Source organism: Ahaetulla prasina, chromosome 7, assembly GCF_028640845.1.
Source record: "Ahaetulla prasina isolate Xishuangbanna chromosome 7, ASM2864084v1, whole genome shotgun sequence".
Classification (NCBI taxonomy): Eukaryota; Metazoa; Chordata; class Lepidosauria; order Squamata; family Colubridae; genus Ahaetulla; species Ahaetulla prasina.
The window spans coordinates 36,443,779-36,460,151 of NC_080545.1; the positions used below are offsets into that span (position 1 = coordinate 36,443,779).

The 16,373-nt window shown below is 44.3% G+C and overlaps 1 protein-coding gene across 1 annotated transcript in view; it reads left to right on the forward strand.

The window, feature by feature from the left end:
- The window catches only part of DOCK4 (dedicator of cytokinesis 4), a 931,895-nt gene that overhangs the window by 796,673 nt on the left and 118,849 nt on the right, over positions 1 to 16,373 (forward strand). The window contains exons 37-38 of the mRNA XM_058189675.1: positions 8,391 to 8,477; positions 10,008 to 10,112. Of these exons, the coding sequence (XP_058045658.1) occupies positions 8,391 to 8,477; positions 10,008 to 10,112 (192 nt within the window). The remainder of the gene's footprint in view (positions 1 to 8,390; positions 8,478 to 10,007; positions 10,113 to 16,373) is intronic.

The window sequence follows — 16,373 nt, forward strand, 5'->3', positions numbered from 1 at the left end:
TTGGTTCTGCTGAGAACAGCTGTTTAAGTTTTTCAAACGCAGCTTGGCATTCCATTGTCCAGTTCAAAGGCTGCTTCGGTTTTGGGTTGCCCTCTCCCTTCATTTTTAAGAGCTTGGTAATGGGGAGGGCAATCTGAGAAAAAGAGGGGATAAACTGGCGGTAAAAGTTGGCAAATCCCAGGAAGCTTTGTAACTTTTTATGTGTGCAGGGTGGTTTCCAATTGAGTACAGCCTGCACTTTTTGAGGGTCCATTTCGACGACCTACTGTGAAATGCAGTACCCAAAATAGTCATTTTTTCTCTTGGTGGAATTGCACAGTCAGAGAAGCAGCGGGGGGGGGGGGGAGCTAGTCTGAGGATCTTTTGCTAAAAATTTCTGCCAAATCTTTGTATTCTATGGGTATGCCCTTGGTTGGAATGGTGTAACCAGACATGGCTGTTTCTCGGTGCTTTGCCCCCTCAGTTTCTTTATGTGGATTCTCAGCAAAAGTCACGTGCATCTGAAATTTTATGATGCCTTGCTTCCAATTAATTTTGGGGTTCCATTTTTTCAGCCATGCAAGGCCCAAGACTAACAGCCATTCCATGCCAGGTGCCACTATAAATGTAAGTATTTCCTCATGGCTCCCAATGCCTATTTGTAGAGGCTTAGTGGCAAAAGAAGCTGGCTCCCCCATGCTATTGACCCATCTAGTTGGCAAAAAGCGATGAGGGTTTTCAGCTTTCTTACGTTAATCCTCAACTTCCCTACTAGGGTTGGGCTGATCAAGTAGTGGGTGCATCCTGAGTCCACTAAAGTGTTGATATTTATCTCCCTGTCCCGGTTCGGGATAAATAGTCTTATGGGGAGGTTAAGTGGTTTAATTGGCTTGCTTACCAATGATTCATCCTCTGGATCGCTTCCGAATGAGTGTGATTCCTCCTGCTGTGATGCTGGACTTTCCTCCCCAAAGAGATGGGGGATGGAAACTCTACAATCTCCCTGCTTTTCAGGGCAGTCTTCTTCCTGTGCTGGCCAGCTTTTGCAAGTTTTCCCCCAATGGGCTTTCTGGTTTCCGGGCGGGTTTTTGAGAACAATACTCTGCAGCTTGGTACCCCTCCTTTCCACACTTGAAACAGGTTGAGGATTTCAGAGAAAATGTGGTTTGCAGTTTGAGGGGCTCTTGCTTCCATTGGGGTAGGGATTTCTTTCACACTCGCTCCGCTCAGTACTGGTTTCTGGCCATATCAATCTCGACTTCTTCGGTGGTGAGGTTATCACTCATCTAGGTGATTCAATATGCCTCAGGCCACGGAGGCATTGTATAGATTATCACTCAGCCCATCCTTGAAACAGCTTACCACAATGTCCTCTGGCCAGTTCACATGACACATGAGGTCCTGGAATTCTTCAGTATACTCTGCCACCAGCTGTCGCCCCTGCTTCACCACCTTAATGTGGTCGCGTGCTTTGTGATCTGTGAGGGGGTCCTCAAAATGTCATCACAGGGCCATCATGAAACAGTCAAAGTCCCGCAGTTCTGGTGCGTTGGCGTCATGCAGTATCTGGCAGCAGCTCCCTCCAGGGCTAGTGTAACAACTTGCACTCGGGATCCTTGGGTTTGGAAATCACGCCCGTACTCTTGCATATAGGTGAGCACGTGTGCCACAAAGAATCCTAATTGTTGCAGATCTCCATCAAACTTCACCCCAAGGGAGGGAGTTTTTCTTTCCAGTTGCGGGGCTTGGGGCTGGTTTGGAATTGGCGCCAGTGCACATGCTGCCTGGGGGAGAGGGTTTGCTGGGTCCTCTGTCACTGCTGCTGTGCCATCTGCTTGATTGGCGGCTCCAATCCACATTCCCCCTAGGTGGCACATGGGGCGCATCTTCAGATGATTTCATCCCTCTGGCATGCTCTGGCCATTAACCTTGACTGTTATCAGCCTGCCTTCCAACTGCCATACACATTTGAAGAAAACTTTCTCCTCCAGCACTCCTTCCCCCCACCCCCCATTACCATTACAGCCATAGCAAGCAAAGTAGTAAATGCATAAATCAGGAGACTGACTACTCAAAGCAATAAAACAATAATCTTGTAGAGAGCGGAGACTGACATTCAGCCCTCCTGCAGAAAGGACGTTAGTCCTAGAAAAGAAAATCACAAATTAAGTTAAGGTTTATCAGGGTATTTAGAATAGAATAATTCCAGTTGTTTAGGAGCTCTTACATCCTGTTTATTGACCCATTCAGCCTGAGCTAAAGGGAAATGTTTCCAAGCCACTAGGTACTGCACTTTACCCCTATGCTTTCTAGAGTCCAAGATTTCTTTAACTTCCAAATGTTGCTCCCCTTCTATGAGTATTGGAACAGGAGGGGGGGGGTTCCCGATGGAGGGAGGAATTATTTTCAGGCTTCAGTAAGCTCACATGAAAGATTAGGTGGATTCTCCGCAAAGTCTTTGGTAATTTTAATTGTACTACTCGTACAATGGGGAAAGGCACCACATACTTAGTGCCAAGTTTCTTAGACATTTGGGTAGTTTGTAAGTACTTGGTAGATAAGAACACTTTATCTCCTACTTGGTAGTTCCTAGCCCAAGTTCCTTTTTTATCAGCATGTTTTTATGAGAGCAGGGCACTTCATCTAAGGCCTTGTGTGTCACCACCCAAGTACTTCGTACTTGTTCAACTCAATCAGCTAACGAAGGTACGGGTGGTTTCTCTCCAGATAGTTCCAGGATTGGTACAAAGTCCTGCCCAGAGGCAACCTTGAAGGGGGTGAATCCAGTACTGATATGGATAGAATTGTTATAAGTGACCTCTGCGAAAGGCAGCAAGTCCACCCAATTATCTTGTTGATAATTTATGTAACTCCTGAGATATTGTTCCAGTACTGAATTGGTTCTTTCACAAGCCCCATTAGTCTGAGGATGATGGGCAGAGCTTAATCCTTGGGCGGAGCCTAATAACTTCTGGAACTCCTTCCAGAATTGGGAGGTAAACTGGATCCCTCGGTCAGAGATTATTCGCTCAAGGGCTCCGTGTAGCCTTTACACATGTTGGACAAACAGTTTAACTAAGTTTTTGGCTGAGGGAATTTTGGGACATGGAATAAAGTGTACTTGTTTGGAGAACAAGTCCGTAACCACCCGAATCACTGTATTTCCCCCACTCTCGGGCAATTCAACAATGAAATCCATGGATTTTTCCCTCCAAGGAGCTCTCAGTCTAGCCACACTCTGAAGTAGCCCTGAGGGCTTCCCCGGAGGTTTCTTTGCTGCTGCACACACAGCTCGCCGCTCGCTACATAGGCTTCTATGTCTTTCTTTAAAGCTAGCCACCAGAATTGTCTTTTCAGTAAATGCAATGTTTTTACAAATCTGAAATGTCCAGCCACTTTAGCATCATAACAATGTTGCAAAATCATCCCCCTCAAGCTGGCAGGGACATACAGTTTTGCACCCACGGGGGTGAGATCATCCTGAACGGTACACTCATTTGAGTGGGCTAAAAACCAAACATCAGTTTTTAGTGCTTCTTTTAATAATTCAGTCAAATCACCAGGTATGGGTGAGTCTGTTTTTGCTTGGCTTCAGGTGACCGCTGAGGTTGCCAGCTGATTCGCAGGAACAATGGGATGAATCACCTCCGTCCAAGCACTATTGTATTGAGGTAATCTTAAAAGGGCATCCGCCAAAAAATTCTTTCCTCCTAGGAGGTAGCATAATGAGAAATTAAAATGGTTAAAGTGTTGCGCCTAGCAGGCTTGCTTTGGTAATAGTTTTCTGGGTGTTTTTAAAGCTTCTAAATTTTTGTGATCATCCACACCTCAAAAGGGTGCTTGGCCCCTTCCAGAAACTGTCTCCACAAAGCCCAGCGAACAGCAGAAGCCTCCTTCTCCCAGCTGGCCCATTGTCTTTCAGTGTCTGACAATTTCTGAGAGGTATATGCGCACAGTTTTAGCTTCCCTTTGGCATTTGCTTGAAGCAGGACCACTCCGACAGCAACATCATTGGTGTCCGCCTGAACGACAAATGGGGCCTCCATGTCCAGGTGCTTAAGGACTGGTTCAGCATCAAACAGGCATTTCAGCTTTTCAAAAGTGGCCTGACATTCCATAGTCCATTCGAGAGACCGGGACAGCTTTGGCTTCATCTCCCCCTTTGTTTTCAGAAGGTTTTTAATTGATAAGGCAATTTTTGTGAATGATGGGATGAATTGTCGGTAGAAATTAGCAAAACCCAGGAAACTCTGTAACTGTTTGCGGGTACGCGGAAGTGCCCATTCCAGTACCGCCTGGAGTTTCTCTGGATCCGTTTCTAGTCTTTCTGGCGATATGTGGTACCCCAAATAGTCAATTTTGGTCTGGTGGAAATCACATTTGGACAACTTAGCATACAGTTCAGCGGCTCTAAGTTTTTTGAGGACCACTCTCACTAGTTTCACATGTTCATCCATGGTCTCCAAGTAAATAAGAATGTCATCTAGGTAGACGAGAACCCCTTTGAACAGGTGCTCATGGAGTACTTCGTTGATCAGCTGCATGAAAACTGCAGGGGGCCCTTGTAATCTGAAAGGGAGCATTCGGAACTGGAAACAACCCAGGGGGCAGTAGAAAGCAGTTTTCCATTCATCCCCTTCCTTAATATGCAGTCTATAGTAAGCCTCCCGCAGTCCAATTTAGTAAATATCTTCCCTTCGGACAGATGTGCTAACATGTCTTTCATGAATGGCAACGGGTAAACATTCTCCATGCATATGGCGTTCAGATTTTTATAGTCCACCACCAGGCGAAATGACCCATCCTTCTTTTCTCTAAACATGAGAGGGGTGGCTACTCGTGGCCTAGCCAGTTGGATGAAGCCATGTTTTAGGTTGTTATCAATAAAGTTCTGTAGCTCCTCCAGCTCCCTGGGGGTCATGGTATAGATTTTTGGCTTTAGAAGCTTTACCCCCGGAAGGATTTCTATGCTACAGTCTGTAGGCCTATGGGGAGGCAGCATGTCAGAGGCTTTTTCACTAAACACCTCTCGAAGGTCCCAGTATTCTTTAGGAATTATTTCCTCCCCTTCCAGGTGCTGGCCAAATCAATCTCCACATCCGCAGCCAGCACATACCAGCCCTGCAGATCATGCGCCCCCCCCCACACACACAAACGGCAATCCTTATAGACATCTTCATTGAGGCCATCTTTGTAGTTTTCCAGCAGAGCTACTTCTGACCACCCTCTCATGTAAGGCACTAGCTTGCGAAACTCCTGGGTATACTCTACCACTGATCTCCGCCCCTGTTGGATGGATTTCATCCAGATTCTGGCCCTTCATTCTGCCAGGGGGTCCTTGAACCGTGCTCCAAGGGCTGCCATAAACTGGTTGTAATTTCTTAGCACGGGGGAATTTTTGTTGTGAAGGCCCATCATCCAATCTGACACCACCCCCTCTAGAGCTCTGGTCATGCATCTCACACAGGCTGCGTCGGAAACAAAATCCTCTCCCCAGTCTTGCATATAGTTCTATATTTGGGTTAGGAAGCACCCCAGTCCTTTGGGATCCCCTCCATATTTTCCAGGTAAAGGCAGGATTTTGAGTTTTTTCTGCCTTTGTGGCAATGGCTGCCCAGCGGGGCGGGGGTGCTGGCCTGCAGTGGATGCTAGGATCCCCGGGGTCTGGGCTGTGTCTTCCCGGGATCCAGCTGTTTCTTCCAAGCATATAGAAGTTTCAGCTCCCTCCTGGGTACGTTCATCTCTTCCCCTGACAGACAATCCCTGGTCAGGCAATTCATACCTTTCACAAACTCTTCTATTCTCACAAGCCTCTCTCAGTAGCTTTACCACTTTGGCGATCCGGAGGTCTTCCTTCTTGTCGTGTCCCACTCCTCCGCTGACGGCCGGGTCAGGGAAATCCGAATCAGGCGTGCCTCTGCAGCTCTGCCAAAGTCCTAGCAAAGTTCTCAAGGCAGGCAGGAGACCAGAAAGTGACTTCAGCAAGATATGTTAGACTTTGCCTGACTCAGAGAATGCCAGAAAGCAGATCCTTTATATAGGCCATGGGGTGTGGCTCCATGACTCAGCACTTATCCAGGCCTGCCCCTCCCTTCCTTCTGTTGCCGCCGCCTATCAATTCTTCTGAAGCGAGGGTCACTCCAGTCTGCAGCTGTTGGCAATTGACCTTCCTCAGGCTCACATGCTGTGGGGGAGGGGTCTATTTACTCCGTTTGCCTGGGCATGGAGCCAGAGCTGGGGGCTGGAGGTACTTCTTCCTCCTCAGCCTGTCTGGGCATGGAGCCAGGGCTGGGGCCGGGAGGCATACTAGGACATTCCTCAGCATTTGGAAGCAGATAAGAAGGCCCCGGCTGCGGTGAAAGCGGGTGAGACACAACACTTCTGATCGTCCTGCCAGGCAAGCACTCCCCCTCGGCGTCTGGTAGTTGTCACTCTAGGAGGGGTCTCCCCCGGCTCTGGCAGCATCCCCACTCCAAGCGACCATCTGGGTCTCTCCAACTTTTCTTCAAGCTGTAATTTAGCCAACCATTCCAAAGCATCCCAGCTGGGTTGTACCTCAGGGAGAGTGGATCCAGCAACTCCCATATCTTCCTGGTCGCTGCCTTTGTCAGACATCCTTTTCTCAGCCCCCACGGTGTGTTTCTGGGACGGCAGAAGTCCTGAGAGCTTGCTTAATGTCAGGAATGCCTCCTTTCCACACTCAAGAAAGAAAAACCACAACTCCATTGTTTGCAGAGAAAGGTACTTTTACTGAGTAAGAACTGAAAGCAAACAAAATGAAAGCGAGCTCTCAGGTATTTGGCGCGGAATACACATATAAGAAATATATATCCAAGCCCTCCTCCCTGTAGTCCAGTCAGTCTTGTCCCATCCACGTTCCCCCTAGGTGGCACGCGGGGCACATCTTCAGATGATTTCATCCCTCTGGCATGCTCGGGCCATTAACCTTGACTGTTATCCGTTGACACAGGCAGTGCTAATAAATCAAATCCAGGGGCCCCTCTTCTCCCAATTGAATGGCAGCATCACTTTTAGGGAACTGACAGTAAGATTGTTTGAAAAGCCCATTGGGTTTTTGTACCCCTTTTGTAACTAAAAGCCTCTTCTTGGGATCTAGTTTTGTTTTATAAAATTTATGCAGTGGCCTCTTTAAGTGTGAAGGATAAGAAAATTGTGGGACTATATCTTTGACTTTGTTTTCCTTCCTTCCTCCTCACCTGGAAGACATAAAGAAGTAGAGCCTTACAAATACCTTGATAAATGAATACCAGTTTCATATATAGTTTTCCATGCATAGGGGTCTGGTAGAAGCCTCAATGATATCTACATTACACCATTTTACAAATAAATGAGTTATAGACTTGCATCACATAACTCAAGTATATGGGTGTCAAACTCGATTGCGTCATATGATGTATCATGACATATTGTGACTTTTATGACTTTGCGGAGCTGGGGTGGGTGTGGTCTGCGTGTGATGCATCTGGCCTACAGGCCACCAGTTTGACACCCCTGCTCAAGTATATAATTGTACAAATGATGTCATTATGCATGCAATGTCATATGCCCTCCCCCCTGCCCATTTCCTGTTATCTCTCAGTCTTCTGCGTCAGCAGTTCCCAGTTTATGGATCATTGTGCAGTTTTATGTAAATGCTTCCCTAACGTTCACAGTGATGCATAGAAAATGAGATGGAACTTGAGAATCTTTGTACTTTAGAAGTGATTCCTCTTTAATGATGGTATGCTCTTTAGAAAAATAATACTTTTTTTTATATTAAACTCTTTTTGGAGTGCTTTAAAATGAATATTTTTAAAAAACCTATATGTGGAGGAGAATTGAACTACTCTATGCCTTGCAGTGAATTGTGTCTTGTGAGAAATATTGATCATATGGACCTAGCCTATGCTCCCCTGCTTAAATGTGTATATTTTAATCAACCTATTGTAGACAGAACTGTTGACACAACATGTTGCAAGCACTAATCAAACAAAGTGTATTAAAATTTTGGCCCTAGTAGGGAGGAAAGCCAATATATAAGCTCTAATTCAAGGAACACAATGATTTAAACCAGCATTAGTGGTACCTTCTGACTTTCTATGCTACATATACCAAATATTTGAATAAGGCTATGTGCACAGTTTTGCCAATGGTATTCAGTAGTGCATGAATGAAACAGTCTAGGAACCTGGCAAGTCAGTTATTCTGAATATCTGTGAATGAAATTTAATTATATTTAATGTATTGACAATTTTCATAAGCAGCTGTTCTCTTCCTTTTAGATAATATTAGTGATTGTTAAGGTAGAGATTGAACTGCTAACAGGAGACACTTGAAAATTTGTTAGGAACAGATAAAAACCTTCAGATTCTTCTCTCTGGTGAAAATTTCTCTTTCTTATTTGTCTACAGTGCTGGGAAAATGGTATTATTTTATGCAGGAAGATTGCTGAGCAATATGAAAGCTATTATGACTACAGAAATCTCAGCAAGATGCGGGTAATGAAATTGAATTTTTAAAATATAAATATTATTCACACAGTACAGTACAGTCTTTCACAATTAGACTACCATTTTTACCTACAGTGAGGATAGCCCAGAATTTAAGATCATCCCTTGAATCAATAGTAGAGAAAAACAAAAATAAATAAATAACCTAATAACCTAAAAAGACAAAAATATTGTGTGATGCCTAATGTGCCTAGCTTATTAATTTTGGGTTGTCAGTTCCAGCTGAATCAGATACTTGATAATCAAACAGAGATACAAAATTTATTCATCTTCTGTGGGTGAAACTAAGAATGTAAGTGTAATAGTGACTTTTGTTTTAAGGTATAGTATCAATAACTATTTATTGTATGAGTTTCAGCTATTGGGTAGTTTTTAAAATGTAATGAATAAACAAACTAGGATTGTGCAAGTGAATCTAGGGTTACATGAGTGTAGGCTTTCAAGGCTGATCTCTGTTGGTAAATGTTAAGCTTCAGGATTTAGTAACCGTGGTCTAGATGATGTTTCACAACAAATATGGCTGGCATTTTCAGAGGCAAGATGATTTGCTATACAATCTATAGGCAATGGAGCAGCGACTGACTGGGCTCCTGTCTTTATACACAAGTGATCTGATAGCCAGTGACTGTAGAACCAGGAAATCTGAAGTCAAGACCACAGCCACAAAATCAGTTTACTTTGATTAAATGTTGCTCACCACATCCTATCTGTCATTTGCCAAAAATAGAAGAGAGGGTTTTTTTGTGCAGGCATTGCAAAACACAAGCCAAAAAAGACAGACTAATGTGTTTTCTGGTACAGCTTCCTAAATATTAGTGCAAACTATGTTGGAGGAGGTGTGTGCTATGTCTTCTATAATGCTCGCCAAAGTAATTTAATTTCAGTTAATGGTTTGGAGAAGGTAAATTTAAATCTTCTTCAGTACTTCCTGTAAGTTTCTGCATAAGCAGCCTGGAGCTCTGTAACACTTGCCAAAAATTTCACTGATGGCACTGTTTTTTCCTCCTCCTTTGGCAGGCGTACCAGAGGATGCAACACTCATTTGCTTCTAGGTGATTCACTAAACCTTTTGGCAAACAGTCTGGAGTAGGTCAGCAGCCCTTTCTTCATTTTTCCTGTAGCTGTGCAAAACAGAACAAAGTTAAAGTAACATGATGTAGCACTTTGCATCATGAAATGCTTTACATAACACTCTGTGAAATAGCTTTGAAGGAATACTTCAGTTGAACTTTTGAATCACCACAATACCATAGTATATCTTAAGTGTATGATTGAAAAAGAATACAAATCAAAAGAGATAAAAATGAAGGAGGAGCCAAACAAGTGCTATTTTTTTTTGATAAATCCAAAACTCTCTCTAGTACCATTTTTATATAACCATTGGATTGAAACCATTTTTTTGATATCTGTAGGAGATCACAGTTGAATGATATTTCTTGTTTTTCTCTTTTGATTAGTACACAAAAGTATACAAAATGTTCTTCTTTCTCATTTGTTTATTTATCTAAATCCACACAGTTGATGGAAGCTTCTTTATATGATAAAATTATGGATCAGCAACGTTTGGAGCCTGAGTTTTTCAGAGTTGGATTTTATGGGAAGAAGTTTCCATTTTTCTTACGGGTAAGTATGGATTTTTTTAATACAAATGTTAACATGCATGACAATGCTAGGCTAATACTATTAGAACATTTACAGATTTAAAACTACAGTAAGTACAGCACTTTAATAAAATTATGTGTAACATTTAAACATACTTTGAAATTAGCTTTTTAATAGTTTTACTGGACATTTTTTTACTTAACTAAATTTGTTTGGATGGGATGATGGTGAAGACAAATACACAGATAACGGATTTTGCCTGGAACTGATAGTTATGGGGAAAAGAAAGAAACGCATAGTGCTAGCCTGGGACATCTCCCTCCTTTGAATTCTGCAAAACAACCAAGAATTGAGGAGCACTTCTCATGAAAGAGAACTGTAAGTAAAATAAATTCTCCACCCACCTCTAACAAATTTCAAGCACTAGAATGGGACCTCCAGAGCTGGCAAACTATTAGACAGTTCCTCATTTCTTGCAGAAAAGCAAAATGGTAGCCAGTCACCATTACAAGAAACCAACCCGGGTACCTGTTCCAGGAGAGTTGAAATGAAGCCCAAAAATAATAAGATCAAAACACAGAGAGGCTACCATGGGAAAATTCAACTGAGTTTATGGCAAAACAATGCATCCTCATAGTGCAAATATTTGAGCAGCTTACAGCCATAAAACATGAATTGGAGACATTGAAAAGAGATATAGCTGTTTTTCTTCAAAAACAAGGACCACAAAAGCCTTTGTAGCAGACATAGTCAAATCTCCCACTCTGGGCAAGTATGCTAATAAAAAGCAAGAGCAAAAATAATTGCTAAAGAACTTGAGAAAAAGCCGCAGCTTTCTAAGAATAACTCACTATCTTCTGATAAAGCAAAGAGAAGGGAACTTACAAATGTTAAAGATTCCTTGGAAGCCAGAAAAGTCTCCTCCACCAAATAAATCATTCATTGCAAACACAACAGATCTCTCTCAGAATTTGCATGAAGGGACTTATAGTGGGACACAGGCGAGGAGCCAAACTTCCAGCAGCAAATGTTTTTATTAAGATAAAGACTCAGAATAAACCAACATCCAGTTTCTGGATAACAGCTCCTTTTAAAGGGAAACTGTCAGCCTTTAACCAATAGCTTTAAAATATGTACCACACATGCGTGGCAGAGGAAAAGCCTCTGCTAACGCCTGTGTGGACATAACACCCCTTCCCCCTTCCTCGAGGAAACTTTGTACACCACACACATAATCATTCAGATACATTGGTCTACAGCGGCTTCGCCTTGACTGGCAGCTCTCCTGTATTTCTGTTGGGCCCTCATACATCGACTGCATTCTCAATGATTCTTCAACTACATCAGATGGCTTACATATACTCTCTTGCCCACCCCCCTCCTGAGCATATCCCTTAGTTGGAGATAGAGAAAAGCAAGATGGACCCCATGACAATGGACCCTCAATAATGGGTGTTTTATTCTGCACTGGCCTCAGCCCTTCAAATACCCTTTCACTGCATTGTTGTCCCTCTCGCTCTTCTGGATCCCCACCCCAGTTTACTTCTTCCAGCTCCCTAACGGCTGTCCCCCTAACTTGGCTCCAAAGCTGATCAACATATCGGCGTCTCAGATGCCCATCCTCAAATATGAACAAGGACCCATAACTTCTGTAATCTGTGCCATATGGGTTGACCAGTATAATTCCGGGTGCATACTAGATCACCTTGCTCAAAGGTTCTGAGTCTGTTCCCAGTCTGTGAGGGTTTCTGTCGAATAATCGGGGTATATTCTGTCTAAATTTGTTCACAACCTGAGACTCATAAGTAATTTGGCTGGGCTCTTTCTGTTGGCTACATAGGGAGTTACGCGTTGGTTGAACAAATACTTATCAAGTTTTTCCTGATAGTCCCCTGGGCCTATTCAAGCCAACGCCTCTTTTGTCGTTCGCACCATTCGTTCCGCCTGCCCGTTACTCGCGGGGTGAAATGGCACAACAAGGGCATGACGTATTCCTCGGTTTACTAGGAATACCTTGAATGCCGTTACCGTAAATTGCAGTCCATTGTCCGATACTAACACGTCTGGCAACTTATGTGTCGCAAACATTTTGTTTAATACTCTCACAACAGCATCTGTCGTGGTTGACCTCATTATGGCCACCTCCAGCCATTTGGAATATGCATCAACAACAATTAGAAAAAACAACCCCTTTATCGGCCGTGCAAAATCAAGATGTATTCTAGGCCAGGGGCTTTCGGTGTTTCCCAGTTCTGTGGTGATACTGCAGGAGGTTCCAGTCTTGATTCCTGGCACGCTTAACACAATGCCACCCACTCCGCAATATCTCTATCTATATTTGGCCACCACAGATAACTATGGGCCAATGCCTTCATCCTTACAATTCCGGGATGGCCTTCATGTAGAGTCTTTAATGATTTCCTTAGCCTTGAGGGTATCACTACCCGATTCCCCACAATAGGCAACCCTTCTGCACCGAAAGTTCGTATTGCCTTGCCTGGAATGGCTTAAACTCTACACTCCCTGTCTCTTTAGGCCACTCCCTCCACACCCAGCTTAACACTTGCATGAGTCTTTTCTCGACTGAGTTGCCACTTCCGTGGCTGTAACAAGAATGGATGGCATAGTCTCAATCAGCAGTACTGATGCTGCTGGGGCTGTACTAGATTAGGTAATGAACATCGGCTTAGGCTGTCACCATGGCCCAGATCTATGCCGGGTCAATGTATAAGTCAATAACTACATACTGCTAAAAACTCTGTCCAGCGTGTCATTCTTGGGGACAGGACCTGTGGTATTTGCCGGTCCCCTGCGATTAGTCCCAGCAGTGGCTTATGATCTGTCACTAAGTCAAATCTCCTTCCATAAACATATCCATGAAATCTCTTAATTCCAGCCACTGCAGCCAATGCCTCTTTATCAAGTTTGCTGTAGTTCCTCTCAGCAGATGATAGTGTCCTGGAAAAGAATGCTATTGGAGCCTCATGATTGTCTGGAAGGCGATGACTCAAAACTCCCCTGACTCCAAACGGGGATGCATCACATGTCAGGACTAATGGCAGACGTTCATTAAACTGAACTAAGATGCTATCCGAGAAAATTAATTTTTTCACTCCCACAAATGCTTCTCAGCACCCCTACCACAGCACCTTTTCCCCCAACAGTCGATGTAGTGGTTCAGCGACAGATGCCTTTTGTCACAAAAACACACTATTGAAATTGAGGAGCCCCAAAACACCTGGCGTTCCAATGTCAGGAGTGCCTCCTTCCAATAATCAAGAAAAAAAACCCAACTCATTGTTGTTAGAGAAAAGTACTTTGACTGAGTATGAACTGAAAGCAAACAAAATGAAAGCAAGCTCTGAGGTATTTGGCGCGGAAATCACATATAAGAAATATACCTCAAGCCCTCTTCCCTGTAGTCCAGTCAGTCTTGTCCAATCCACGTCCCCCTTAGGTGGCAAGTGGGGTACATCTTCAGATGGTTTCATCCCTCTGGCATGCTCAGGCCATTAAATGTGACTGTTATCAGCCCGCCTTCCAATCGCTGAACACATCCAAAGAAGCCTCTTCATTTTAAAGTTTCATTTCTCTTCCATCATTGTTTTCCCCCTCCCCCTGTTACTATGACAGCCGTAGCAAGCTAGGTAATAAAAGCCTAAATTAGCAGATAGTAGAAAGCAATAAAGTTGTAGCAAATAAACTTGTAGCGAGCAGAGGCTGACATTCGGCCCTCCTGCAGAAAGGACGTTAGTCCTGGAAAAGAAAATCACATGTTAAATTATGGTTTATCAGGGTGTTTGGAATAGAATAAATCCAGTTGCTTAGGAGCCGTACATCCTGTTTATTGACCCATTCAGCCTGAGATAAAGGGAAATGTTTCCAAGCTACTAGGTACTTCACTTTATCCCTATTTTTTCTAGAGTCTAAGATTTCTTTCACTTCAAAATGTTGCTCCCCTTCTAAGAGTATTGGGACGGGAGGAGAGGGGGGTTTTGTATGGAGGGAGGAAATATGTTCAGGCTTCAGTAAACTCACATGGAATACTGGGTGGATTCTCCGCAAATTGTTTGGTAATTCTAATTGTAATGTGACCAGGTTTACTACTCGGACAATGGGGAAAGGGCCCACATACTTAGGGCCAAGCTTCTCCTACTTGGTAGTCCCTAGCTCGAGCCTTTTTCATATCAGCATGTATCTTATGAGATTGGTGCGCTTCATCTAAAGCTTTGCGAATCACCTTCCAAGTACTTAGTACTTCTTTGACCCAATTAGCTAATGACGGTATAGGTGGTTTCTCTCCCAGCAGTTCTGAGATTGATACAAAGTCCTGCCCATAGACAACTTTGAAGGGAGTGAATCCAGTACTGCTATGGATAGAATTGTTATAGGCGACCTCCGCAAAAGGCAGCAAGTCCACCCAGTTGTCTTGTTGATCATTTATGTAATACCTGAGATGTTGTTCCAATACCAAATTAGTTCTTTCACTATGTCTTTCTTTAAGACCAGCCAGCAGAATTGCCTTTTCAATAGATGCAATATTTTTACAAATCCAAAATGTCCAGCCACTATGGCGTCATGGCAGTGTTGCAAGATCGTCCCCCTCAAGCTGGCAAGGACATACAATTTTGCATCCACCCAGATGAGACCGTCCCGGATGGTACACTCATTTGAGTGGGCTAAAAACCAAACATCCGTTTTTAGTGCTTCTTTTAACAGTTCAGTCAAATTGCCAGGTATGGGCGCATTTGTTTTTGCTTGGCTTCGGGTGACCACTGGGGCCGCCAGCTGATTTGCAGGAACAATGGGACAAATCACCTCCGTCGGAGCACTATTGTATTGAGGTAATCTTGAAAGAGCATCCGCCAAAAAATTATTTCCTCCCAGGAAGGTAGCATAACAAGAAATTAAAATGGTTAAAGTATTGGGCCCAGCGGGCTTGCTTTGGTGACAGTTTTCTGGGCATTTTTAAAGCTTTTAAATTTTTGTGATCAGTCCACACCTCAAACGGGTACTTAGCCCCTTCCAATGAATGAAACAACCCATCCTTCTTCTCTCTAAACATCACAGGGCGGCTACTTGCGGTTTTGCTGGTTGTATGAAGCTGCATTTTAGGTTTTTGTCAATAAAGTTCCGTAGCTCCTCCAGTTCCCTGGGGTTCATGGGGTAGATTTTTGGCTTCGGAAGCTTTACCCCAGAAGGATTTCTAGACTACAGTCTGTAGGCCTATGGGGAGGTAGCACGTCAGAAGCCTTTTCGCTAAACACCTCCCGAAGGTCCCAGTATTCTTTAGGAATTCTTTCCTCCCCTGCCAGGTGCTCTGTTGCAGCTGAGTCACTTCACTTGGCGGTTTGGCTACACAGTCAGGGTCTCCCTCTCTATCCTGCACTGTTTAGAGTGAATGCACAGCACGCCTGTCCTCCAATTTATTAGTGGGTTACCACTTTCAGAGCCATGGCAGACCGAGCAGGAGGGGTTGTTTCATGCCCGGGGCCATGACAAAGCTCAGGGTCTCTCGGTGATTGCCCATGCTCATCTCTATTGGTTCGGTTACGAAATGGGCGGGACCCCCCCCTGCTGCCGACCCATCTAACTGGCAGAATTCAATGGGTCTGTTCAATGATCGTAGTCTTAGGCCCACCTTTTCCACGATCACAGGGCTGATGACACTCCTTGTGCACCCCAAATCCAGAAGGGCTAGCATCTTTCCATGGGCCCCGGTAGAAGGGACTTATAATTCCACTGGGATGGTCAAGGGTCCCCCCTCCTCGGACTTACCAGGAGGTCCTCGTCAGAATCAGTTTAGGATTCGCTGTCATTGGTGCCGGTTATAATTCCCAGCTGCCCTTGTTTTGGGGGAGCGAACTCAACGACTTCCACTCCTTTCAGGGCAACCTCGTGGACCTTGGCAGGCGGTTTGTCAGCTCTCTTTCCACCACCAGGGGTCGTTTTGGAACCAAGCTTTGTGACACATTCAGCTGTGTGGTGACCATCTTTTCCACATCTGAAGCACGCAGTGGACTTTGGCTTCGAGCTAGTGGGTCCCCCAGTGCCTTTTGGAGATCCCTTGTAGGGCAAGGAAGGGGTTTTGCTCCAAGTGCGACCACCACGGATACGATCTCTAGCCAGATCAGTCTCCACATCCGCAGCCAGCACATACCAGCCCTGCAGGTCACGCGGGGCCTCAAGCGAGCAGCAGTCCTTATAGACATCTTCATTGAGGCCATCTTTGTAATTTTCCAGCAGAGCTACTTCTGACCACCCTCTCATGTAAAGCATTAT